The 12543-nt window shown below is 42.8% G+C and overlaps 1 protein-coding gene across 1 annotated transcript in view; it reads left to right on the top strand.

Annotated features, from left to right (window-relative positions):
* Nucleotides 1–12543, top strand: part of LOC120053555 (CD82 antigen-like) — a 63652-nt gene that overhangs the window by 27106 nt on the left and 24003 nt on the right. The window contains exons 2-3 of the mRNA XM_039000688.1: nucleotides 9895–9967; nucleotides 11992–12064. Coding sequence (XP_038856616.1) covers nucleotides 9905–9967; nucleotides 11992–12064 — 136 coding nt within the window. The 5' untranslated portion in view covers nucleotides 9895–9904. The remainder of the gene's footprint in view (nucleotides 1–9894; nucleotides 9968–11991; nucleotides 12065–12543) is intronic.

Genomic DNA, 12543 nt, shown 5'->3' with positions numbered 1-12543 from the left:
TTTATAACCCAACCCTGATCTGTACTTCCCCACAACTTTGTCCCTGACCTGTTTGCAGAGCTCCTTGGTCTTCATGGTGCTGCTTGCTTGGTGGTGCCCCTTGCTTAGTGGTGTTGCAGACTCTGGGCCCTTTCAGAACAGGGCTGTGGTCCAAACACTTAAAAGACACCCTATCCCCTCAGCCCTCAAATGAAGTGGACACTTCTGATGACGTATCATGACGTCTGACGAGTATACACTTGCAAGGGAAGAAGGAATGATTTTTAAATGGACCACCCTTGGCTGGAAATTCATCACTCGTTCATCCCGCGGTAATTGTGTTTTCAGCCACCTGTAGCTTGTGGGTGCTTGTGGGCACCTGTAGCTTTATATGTGCTACAGTCAATTATGAGTGTATGTCTACTTATATTAAATATATAATTATTAATATACGCCTACTGTATGATAGCTAGCAAATTAATTAGCTAACTAACGTTAGCCTGCCTAACTTCTGAAGAAGGAAAATGTTTTATTTCTACATTTTCCAAAAGATAACCAAACGAAAATGTATTTACTTTTTACGTAGTAGCAAAATGTCCAACTTATTTGCATTCGTTTTTACTTACACTTGTATGTTGATTTCTCTATTGATGTTGTTTTTAAGTTTTCTGAGACTTTTCTTAGTGAATGTACAATCGTCACGAGTTGAATTATGGGGAGTTTCAGGCCCCGGAGTGAACACAATTGTACACTCGCAAAGCCAACTAAAAACGAGGGCTGAGGGGCTTACGTTGCAAACCTCCCTTGGCTAATAATTTGGACCACCCTCCAAGATCTCGACGGGGATTCGCCCAAGGGTATAAGGCGAGGGTAAGTGGACGAGGGTGTGTCTTTTAAGTGTTTGGACCGCAGCCCAGTTTTATATATACTGAGATCATGTGACAGATCATGTGACACTTAGACTGCACACAAGTGGACTTTATTTCACTAATTATGTGACTTCTGAAGGTAATTGGTTGTGAATACATATGCACACACCACTTTTCTGTTTTTTATTTCATTTCACTTCACCAATTTGGACTATTTTGTGTATGTCCATTACATGAAATCCAAATAAAAATCTATTTAAATTACAGGTTGTAATGCAACAAAATAGGATACACATCAAGGGGGATGAATAATTTTTGCAACTCTGATTTGCATACCACCCCAACAGATCTACAGACGATGCAATCTCAATTGCACTCCACACTGCCCTCTCCCACCTGGACAAGAGGAATACCTATGTGAGGATGCTGTTCAAATTAAAATCAAATCAAATTTTATTGGTCACATACACATGGTTTGCAGATGTTAATGCGAGTGTAGCGAAATGCTTGTGCTTCTAGTTCCAACTTTGCAGTAATATCTAAAAAGTAATCTAACAAATTCACAACGACTACCTTATACACACAATGTAAAGGAATGGAATAAGAATATGTACATACAAATATATGGATGCGCGATGGCCGTGCGGCACAGGCAAGATGCAGTAGATGGTATAAATACAGTATATACATATGAGATGAGTAATGTAGGATATGTTAACATTATTAAAGTGGTATTATTTAAAGTGACTAGTGATACCATTACTAAATCCATTTATTAAAGTGGCCAGTGATTTGAGTCTCTGTTGGCAGCAGCCTCTCTATGTTAGTGATGGCTGTTTAACAGTCTGATGGCCTTGAGAGATAAGCTGTTTTTCAGTCCCTCGATCCCAGCTTTGATGCAGCTGTACTGACCTCGCCTTCTGGATGATAGCGGGGTGAACAGGCAGTGTCTCTGGTGGTTGTTGTCTTTGATTATATGTTTGGCCTTCCTGGGTGCTGTAGGTGTCCTGGAGGGCAGGTAGTTTTCCCCCAGTGATGTGTTGTGCAGACTGCACTACCCTCTGGAGAGCCCTTGCAGTTGAAGGCGGTGCAGTTGCCGTACCAGGCGGTGATACAGCCCGACAGGATGCTCTCGATTGTGCATCTGTAGAAGCTCGTGAGGGTTTTTGGTGACAAGCCACATTTCTTCAGCCTCCTGAGGTTGAAGAGGCGCTGTTGCCCCTTCTTCACCACTCTGTCTGTGTTGGTGGACCATTTCAGTATGTCCGTGATGTATACGCCAAGGATCTTAAAATTTTCCACCCTCTCCACTACTGTCCCGTCGATGTGGATAGGGGGGTGCTCCCTCTGCTGTTTCCTGAAGTCCACGATCATCTCTTTTTTTTTTGCTGACATTGAGTGAGAGGTTCTTTTCCTGACACCACACTCCGTGGGCCATTACCTCCTCCCTGTAGGCTGTCTCGTTGTTGTTGGAGATCAGGCCTACCACTGTAGTGTCGTCTGCAAACTTGATGACTGAGTTGGAGGCGTGCTTGGCCACGCAGTCATGGGTGAACAGGGAGTACAGGAGAGGGCTGGGAACGCACCCTTGTGGGGCTCCAGTGTTGAGGATCAGCGCGGTGGACATGTTGTTTCCAACCTTCACAACCTGGGAGCGGCCCGTCCAGGACCCAGTTGCACAGGGAGGGGTTGAGACCCAGAGTACTGTGGTGTGTGCAGTGTGATGGCGATTGTGTCGTCTGTGGACCTATTAGGGCGGTAAGCAAACTGGAGTGGGTCTAGGCTATCAGGTAGGGTGGAGGTGATATGATCCTTGACTAGTCTCTCAAAGCACTTGATGATGACAGAAGTGAGTGCTACTGGGCGATAGTCATTTAATTCAGTTACCTTAGCTTTCTTGGGAACAGGAACAATGGTGGCCATCTTGAAGCATGTGGGGACAGCAGACTGGGATAGGGATTGATTGAATATGTCCGTAAACACACCAGCCAGCTGGTCTGCGCATGCTCTGAGGACGCGGCTTGGGATGCCGTCTGGGCCGGCAGCCTTGCGGAGGTTAACACCTTTAAATGTTTTACTCACGTCGGCCACGTTGAAGGAGAGCCCACTGTCTGGAAGTGGGCCGTGTCGGTGGCACTGTATTGCCCTCAAAATGCACAAAGAAGTTGTTTAATTTGTCTGGGAGCGAGATGTCGATGTCCGCGACAGGGCTGGTTTTCTTTTTGTAATCCTTTTTTGTAAGCTCAGTGTTCAATACCAGGAGGTCAGAGAATTCACTTCACTGATGTTAGGTTAGCCTATATCCTATCATATTTGTCAATGGAGTAGAGAGTGAAACCTAGGCTGCTTCCAGTTCCATAGTGTGGTATTTGAGTCAATTGGAGGTGTACCTGTGGATGTATGTCAAGGCCTACCTTCAAACTCAGTGCCTCTTTGCTTGACATCATGGGAAAATCTAAATAAATCAGCCAAGACCTCAGAAATAAAATTGTAGACCTTCACAAGTCTGGTTTATCCTTGGGAGCAATTTCCAAATGCCTGAAGGTACCATGTTCATCTGTACAAACAATAGTACGCAAGTATAAACACCATGGGACCGCGCAGTCATCATACCGCTCAGGAAGGAGACGCGTTCTGTCTCCTCGAGATGAACGTACTATGGTGCGAAAAGTGCAAATCAATCCCAGAACAACAGCTGTGGTGGTTAATTTCTTTACTATTAAATGAGGATAGACAAACGTATCACACAAGTCAGAGTTATACTTAAACCAAATCTTTAATCACTTATTAATAAGGAGCGGGTCAATACAACACACACATATAAAGTGAATCGATTGAGTGCTCTGCGATAATGATGGCTGGTCACAGCCGGTTGACAATTCACGATCAAATGATTCGTTGAGAGCCCCGAGACAAAAGTACAAAGGTCTTTTATAGCCAAGATACAACCTACATGACGAACAACAGATATATAGAATGGGTCACAAGGTTAAGATCTGTATGAAAGATACATATAATACATAGCAGACAGTATCTGCTGTGTCAACAGTTTTCATTGTATAGAGACCAGTGTCTGTCCCTTCGACTCCTAACTGGAACCATCTCTCCCGGGTACGGTATAGAACAGAAACATTAACTCATGCTCTGGAATTCTCTTTAGGTTTTATCACCCAAAAGACATGGTAAATCTCCTGTCAGTGTTATCTCCCAGAGGCCCATCCTCAGTAGAACACACACACAATAGTTAAGAATACTCTATTCTGTTGCATAAAACAACCATTTGATGCAATAAAAGTATTATAACATGATCTTGCAATGTTGCTCTCAAACAGCAAAGGACATTGTGAAGATGCTGGAGGAAACCGGTACAAAAGTATCTATATCCACAGTAAAACGAGTCCTATATCGACCTAACCTGAAATGCAGCTCAGCAAGGAAGAAGCCACTGCTCCAAAACCGCCATAAAAAAATCCAGACTACGGTTTGCAACTGCACATGGGGATAAAGATCGTACTTTTAGGAGAAATGTCCTCTGGTCTGATGAAACAAAAATAGAACTGTTTGGCCATAGTGACCATAATTTTCTTTGGAGGAAAAATGGGGAGGCTTGCAAGCCGAAGAACACCATCCCAACCGTGAAGCACGGGGGTGGCAGCATCATGGGGGCTGCTTTTCTGCAGGAGGGACTGGTACACTTCACAAAATAGATGGCATCATGAGGGATGAAAATTATGTGGATATATTGAAGCAACATCTCAAGACATTAGTCAGGAAGTTAAAGCTTGGTCACAAATGGGTCTTCCAAATGGACAATGACCCCAAGCATACTTCCAAAGTTGTGGCAAAATGGCTTTAGGCCAACAAAGTAATTTGTGGTGGAGTGGCCATCACAAAGATCTGACCTCCATCCTATAGAAAATGTGTGGGCAACACTGAAAAAGTGTGTCCGAGCAAGGAGGCCTACAAACCTGACTCAGTTACACCAGCTCTGTCAGGAGGAATGGGCCAAAATTCACCCAATTTATGGTGGGAAGCTTGTGGAAGCTACCTGAAACATTTAACCCAAGTTAAACAATTTAAAGGCAATGCTACCAAATACTAATTGAGTGTATGTAAACTTCTGACCGACTGGGAATGTGATGAAATAAATAAAAGCTTAAATAAATAATTCTCTCTACTATTATTCTGACATTTCACATTCTTAAAATAAAGTGGTGATCCTAACTGACCTAAGACAGGGATTTTTTTACTATAATTAAATGTCAGAAATTGTGTAAAACTGAGTTTAAATGTATTTGCTAATGTGTATGTAAACTTCTGACTTCATCTCTATGTAGGTGGTGTATGTAGGAGGTTGTTACCATATTAATAGGATATAATACAATTCTATGGTTCTTCCACCAAAAGATTGCTCTGACATCTGTCACTTGCTTGTTCCGTTTACACAAAATAACCTCATAACCTACTTGTACTGTGTGGTCGTATATGCTATGACATCATCTGTTTTTTGAATATTTCTAATGTTTTGCTCCGTCAGAGTAGACCTAGCCTTCTTCATAAACATGGTAATTAAATAGTGCTTTGTGGCTGCCTGACTCTGACTTCTACACTGCTGTATAGTGTCAGTAGTAAACAACGCTGTATAGCTCCCACCCTCACATGTGATGAAAATAACAAGCATGAACACGTGGGTTGAGTCATCATAATTCTCAATTTAGTCTTTGCGGTGGTCCTTGTTCTAGTCTGTCTTTGGAAGGGTGTTCCTCTGGTTTGTTAGGAGAACTAGTAGGCCTAAACCAATAGGGATGTGCATCTTTCCCTTTCAAGACGATTTGATATGAATCTGGATACATGGGCTCCGATACGATACAGGAAGGATACGTTTTAGTTTGAAAGGATTAGGTGCGATCGGTTTGATTAGACAACAAATTGATGCGATTCGGTTTGCTGCGATACGATTCGATGCACTAACATTTGTTGCATAAACACATTCTGAGTCTTTGAGTCTTTGTTTGAGTGTTTGTGTGCAAATGATTTGTGTGTGTGTGTGTGTGTGTGTGTGTGTGTGTGTGTGTGTGTGTGTGTGTGTGTGTGTGTGTGTGTGTGTGTGTGTGTGTGTGTGTGTGTGTGTGTGTGTGTGTGTGTGTGTGTGTGTGTGTGTAAAGTATGTATGCTTATGGTGTATGTACTATGCAGGCACCTGATCTGAGCCATAAGGAAGACTAACACTGTCAGATTAGGGGGGGAAATGTAGGTTTTTCTCTCCACACTTTGGTTCTGAAATATCCATCACCCACCAATGAACTTGTCATTTTTGTAGATTAAGTGTTTAAGGTAGTAATGTATCAATATGTATTATTTACAAATTAGCTATGACATAGCCAATGAACATATAGCACAATTTTGGATTTCACCCCCATTTGGAATGGAATGGTTTTGACCGTTTGGACATTTTTTGTGAGTTTCTTTTCTCCAGCTTTGGCCATGCAGTGCACCTGGCAAAGTGATTGCTGTCCTCGTAATGAAATGATCAACAACCCTGTATATATAAAAACTGACCATATACAGTGATTGTTTAAAGCCAAACTATCAAAACTATTGCTGATGTTGAACCTGAACAATCTAAATTATATATATTGTAATCTCCATTCAACAGGTAGCCTATAGCCAGATGAGAGTTGTGTCTCCATTAGCTTACTTTTATTCCGGTAAAACACCATTTTCAACAGCGCCTAGATAACAATAACCTATCAAGTGACATAGGTTGTCACTCAACTAATAAAGCCACTTTAGTATTTAAATGCTGAAAGTGCCATGCAGATGTGTAAGATCAGGAACAGGCCGCATACCTGGCATTGGTCAGCGCGCATAGCTGGGCACTGTGCCCAGTTTGACTAGGCTACTGATATTCCATCGGGTTGCTCGGCATGCAAAATGACTTGTAGATCAATGACTATCAACACAGTTACATGCTTAGTTTGACATTTTGACGCATTAGTCAAAATGTGACGCATTAGTCGTCACATTAGGTATTTTCAGAAGGTAGAAAGAAAGTAATATGAACAAAACATTTTAGTGAATCGGCAATGCCTAACAGTTTGAATGGATTTTCTGACCAATGCATTCTACGTTTGGATCGGTTTGGGGTCCGCAGACTGATTCATTCCGAACTTAAACATTTGAATCTGCGATCAGTATGGGTGAATCATACATCCCTACACACTGTAAAAAGAGGTTGTTGTTGCTGTTACAGGAGATGAAAGTAGAATTCCAATATAGGCTCTAACACAGGACTTGGGGATATTAAGGACTGGGGGTGAAACACCACTGCAGGGATAGGCAGTATACCCTCTTTTACTATATACCAGTATTGCTGCATGGACCGGTTTGGGTTTTTATTTTACTTTCTGCAATGGTATTTCAGTGTTTGGTTTGTTAAATGTGATATGCCACTCCAACGCTGTCACCTCATATGCTAGATAAGTTGTCTTTTTTCCTCTCCTCCTGCTTGACACTTCCCCATGCGCTTCCCACACCCAGCCCTTTCCCCTGTCACTGAAGGAGAGCAAGTTGTTGCTCGACCTCGGAGTCACGGGCACTTACCGGCAAGTTGCAGTTTACTCTGTCTGCATGGTTAGATGCAACAGGACAATGATGCTGCTTTCCACTTTGCTTCTCATTATAAATCCGCAAGCGTTCTAATATTACGTTATTTGTTTGTGTATCTTACTGTCTGCAAACAGATAGTTTGTATTTTCTTAGCAAGTTGTGGCTAAAATAAATTGTGTTAGCTGGCTAGCTAAATGTTCTCGGAGTCAGCGCAAACGTAGCTAGCTAATACGGGCTCATAACAGTGCTGATGTAGGCTTAGATCAGCATTTTGTTTGCGCAACTATATCTTCTAAATCAGAGAGGAATAGGCTAGCATTAATATGTTAGCTAGCTAGCTACATGAAGTAAGAGAAAACAAAAATATAACATCTAATTGGGATCAGCTGGGAAACACTGACCAACACTTTGGTTCCTACCCTGTCACAATAATTCCTCCCAGGCTTTTTCATTCGTTGTCATGCTTCCCTCCTGGCTACCCCAACCCCGGCCAACTACTTGCCCGAGCCTCCCCAGCTTCTCCTTCACCCAAATTCAGATAGAAGATGTTCTGAAAGAGCTGCAAAACCTGGACCGGTACAAATCAGCTGGGCTAGACAATCTGGACCCTCTCTTTCTAAAATGATCCGTTGCCATTGTTGCAACCCCTATTACTAATCTGTTCATCCTCTCTTTCGTATCGTCCGAGATTCCTAAAGATTGGAAAGCTGCCGCGGTGAACCCCCTCTTCAAAGGGGGTGACACTCTAGACCCAAACTGTTACAGACCTATATCCATCCTGCCCTGCCTTTCTAAAGTCTTCGAAAGCCAAGTTAACAAACAGATCACTGACCATTTCGAATCCCACCGTACCTTCTCTGCTGTGCAATCCGGTTTCCGAGCTGGTCCCGGGTGTACTTCAGCCACGCTCAAGGTACTAAACGATATCATAACTGACATTGATAAAAGACAGTACTGTGCAGCCGTCTTCATTGACCTGGCCAAGGCTTTCAACTCTGTCAATCACCGGATTCTTATCGGCAGACTCAACAGCCTTGGTTTCTCAAATGACTGCCTCGCCTGGTTCACCAACTACTTCTCAGATAGAGTTCAGTGTGTCAAATCGGAGGGCCTGTTGTCCGGACCTCTGGCAGTCTCTATGGGGGTACCACAGGGTTCAATTCTTGGGCCGACTATTTTCTCTGTATATATCAACTATGCCACTCTTGCTGCGGGTGATTCCCTGATCCACCTCTACGCAGACGACACCATTCTGTATACATCTGGCCCTTCTTTGGACACTGTGTTAACTAATCTCCAGACGAGCTTCAATGCCAAACAACACTCCTTCCGTGGCCTCCAACTGCTCTTAAACGCTAGTAAAACTAAATACATGCTTTTCAACCGTTCGCTGCCCGCATCCGCTTGCTTTATCTTGGCCAGGTCGCAGTTGTAAATGAGAACTTGTTCTCAAGTAGCCTACCTGGTTAAATAAAGGTAAAATAAGAAAATATAAAAGCAATGTATTAAAAGTGCTGCCCACTATATTCCAACTATTTACAATAGTCATTATATTTCAATGATTTCAACAGATCACCCAAGTGTTTTTATCTAGTTGTTTGCCCATATCATGCAGCCCTATGTGGCACAGTGTGGAAATGATAAGAAATGAGTGCAGAAATGTATGAAAATGCTGAAAATGATTGATTGAAGTTGGATTGAACAGCATAAAACAATCAGAATGGAGACTGGTATGTCTGTTGAGAATGAACCATGTCGGTGCTGTGAAGATCAAATTACTGTTTTAACCAGGACCCCTGCTGTGTATAGGATTAGAGTTCTGGAGGGGGTTTCTCTTTCTCTCTGCCTCACCATCGCTCTTTCTCTCTCTCCCTCTCTCTTGCTCTGTTGTTTTTCAGTGCCAGCAAGTAGCCAGGGGCAGGAGTGCAAATCTGTTGAAAACTTTAAAAAGACACCAAAACTCTCTCACGCTGTGCCGTACTGTGATTTGCTGTGTTGAAGGATTCCAGTTGGTGGTTTGCCTCGCTGCTTATTCCCTCCTGATTCAGGGAATCCTCCAACTGGGATTTCTGGGAAAAAAACAGGAACTTTGGGAATGTTTCTGGAATTTTGCAGGCCTACTTTACTTTGTAGCCTAATCATACTGCTGTAGCTCCCGAGTGGCGCAGCGGTCTAAGGCACTGCATCTCAGTGCTTGAGGCGTCACTACAGAAATCCTGGTTTGAATCCAGGCTGTATCACAACCGGCTGTGATTGGGAGTTCCATAGGGCGGCGCACAATTGGCCCAGCGTCGTCCGGGTTTGGCCGGTGTAGGCCGTCATTGTAAAAATAATACGAATTTGTTCTTAACTAGCATGCCTAGTTAAATCAAGGTTAAATAAAACAAATAAAAAGTAGCCTTCATCTAACCTAACTGTTTCTTTCTCTCGGTTGCAGAGTCGTAACCATGGGGAAGGGATGCATCACGGCAACTAAGTACTTCCTGTTCCTCTTCAACCTCCTCTTCTTTGTAAGTGACATCACCACCTTCTGCCCTAGCCAGCTATCTATTTCAACGGATATCTATGTCAACCCCAGCCACTGTAGCCTTCATTTGCATCAAATCCATCTGACTTCAGAGAGTATTACTCTACGTGTACAAGGACTAGTACGGTAGTTGTTGAAGATCATTCATAGAAAATGTGTGTGTCCAGTGCCCACTGCCCAGTTTCTTTTTGCTGTTCTTTCCATGTTTTTCCTGTTTTCATTATCATTTGAATATGGTAGGCTGTTTATTGAAATATCCCAGAGATTAGCAGAGGACATGTTACTTTCCAAAGTGATAAGTGTTGTGGTACTGTGCTCTGTAGCAACACAGTCAGAACTGGTGGTTTTCATCTTCTAACCTTTATTTAGAACGGTATGAAATACCATTGAGGTCAAAAGACTTCACCTGGCAGAGACTTCACTCTAAAAAAATGCAACCTACAAGTGTGTTTGAGCAAAACCCAGACAGTCCATCCTGAAACTGACACAACAGCTCCTATATGAAACCTTCACTGTTGATGTCCAACCTGACTCTTTACCTCCTCTCCAATTTACTCATTGTATGTCTGTGTGTAGTAAATGTGACTTTTGATGTGAACACTCACCGCCCGAATGGAAAGCATCTGGAAAGCATCTGTGGACAGAGGCTAGTAGTGGGCTACATAGTACTAGTTTATATGGACCTAATGAGGTTGAAACAGACCCTCTAGTCTAAATGAAGAGGTCTCAATCAGGTTTCCATTTCCAAGCCAAGGGAAAGTGGTGAATTAGGAACCTCTCATCTTTTGGGTTGACCCCCCCCCCACCCCCCACTACCAAACATGGTCCCTATAAATGCCACACTGCACTTTAGGCTACATTTTTACATTTGAGTTATTTAGCAGACACTGATATCTGGAGAGATTCAACAATCTTTCATGTTGTCAGCTCAGAGATTCAAACCAGCGACCTTTCGGTTACTGGCCCAACGCGACAACCGCTAGGCTACACTTTATAGACTCGTTACCAGATAATTAGCAGATAATCTGGCTGTCTGACACATCCGTTCGTTGCTGGAGGTGAGTGACAGAAAAGGACGTGGTCTGGACCGGAAATGAAAATTAAACAAGAAACTCTGATCAGGTTCAGACCTTTTGGTTCTGGTCTAGACCTGGCTCCTCTATTGGCTAGTTCCCTTTCAGAACTTTTCAATCTGGCCCTTTATGTGTTAGGTTAGTCTGAATGGGAGATCTCCCACGGATCTGTTACAGTAGAGAAGGTGTGGTGTAGACCAGTGGTTCCTAACCTTTTTTGAACCGTGGAACACCTTGATGGGATAAAAAAAATTCTGCGGCACCTAGCATTTTTTTGATTAATTAATTTTGTGGTAATGACCTCCATCTCATCTAATTCATACTGCAAAATCATACATGTTCTGTTAAGAAGTATTTTATAGATTAAATAGGTTTTATTTAAACTATTTTTCCTTACTCATGATGATTAATTTGTGTGTACCCCTTTAAGAGAGTCCCACGAAACCATGCTAGAAGTAATGTTCTTTTGCTCCGGTAAAATAGGTCTTTAGTTTTGAACGGTTTTGAGCTAGAGAGAGGTGGTTTTCTGCATTGTAAAGGTGCAACCATGGACACAAAGCCATGCTCTGTTTGTTTCTATGTCAGAGCCTGTGGTACAGCTAAGCCTAGCCACTCGCTAATAGTTCCCCCAGGGAAAGTACAATGATACAAACAATACCAATGTAACAACAGGCTGAGTGCACCGGACTTGAAAAAGAAGAGAGAAAGAGAGGGAGCAGACATACTATAATTTCTTATTTTAGAAAGACACCGCTTTTCCAGTTGTCTCTATTTGTTATCTCACTGATCTGGTTTGCAATGAGCCCAACATTTTCAGTAAGAATCTACCTGCCTGAATTGTATTGTACTGGTCCAGGACAATTGTTGCTATCTGGCTCTTAAGGACCATGAAAAAGAGTGCCACCTTGTAACTCAATTCCTTTTCCCTCTGTAGATCTTTGGAGCATTGATCATGGGCTTTGGACTGTGGGTTCTCCTGGATAACCAGAGCTTCATCGCAGTTCTGCGTAAGTAAGAACACAGGCACACACACACACCCTTTGTGATCTTGCCTGATAGTTGTTGATACTGTCTATCTTTGCTCAAGTGTTCTATGCACAGGGGAAGCCAAAAGTAGAGATTGGAAATTGTGCTTGTCAGATCCTAAAGTGTTACTACTGTTACTACCTCAATCCATGTCCAATCCTAAACCCTTAGCCCAGTCTGTGCAGTTGAAGTGGCTCTCATCTTACTTGTCTCATTCCCGCAAACACCAACCCAAGGGAAGAGGGCCATAAATTAAGAGCAGAGGGATGTAAGCACTAAAACACAAATGTGACCCACAACTGATGGTATGGTACTCTCAACCACTAGAAACAGCTATCTGGTTCGGCAGGCAGGCACGCATGCACACACACATGCATGCGCAAGTGCAAACACATACAGGCGGAAGTGACAGATCACTAGCGATAGGTTAGTGATTAACATCTGAAGTAGTTTCATACTG

The sequence above is a fragment of the Salvelinus namaycush genome, chromosome 9 (genome assembly GCF_016432855.1).
Source record: "Salvelinus namaycush isolate Seneca chromosome 9, SaNama_1.0, whole genome shotgun sequence".
In the NCBI taxonomy this organism is placed as follows: domain Eukaryota; kingdom Metazoa; phylum Chordata; class Actinopteri; order Salmoniformes; family Salmonidae; genus Salvelinus; species Salvelinus namaycush.
Note: the sequence above shows the minus strand (reverse complement) of the source record. Positions and strands in the feature narration are given on the sequence as shown.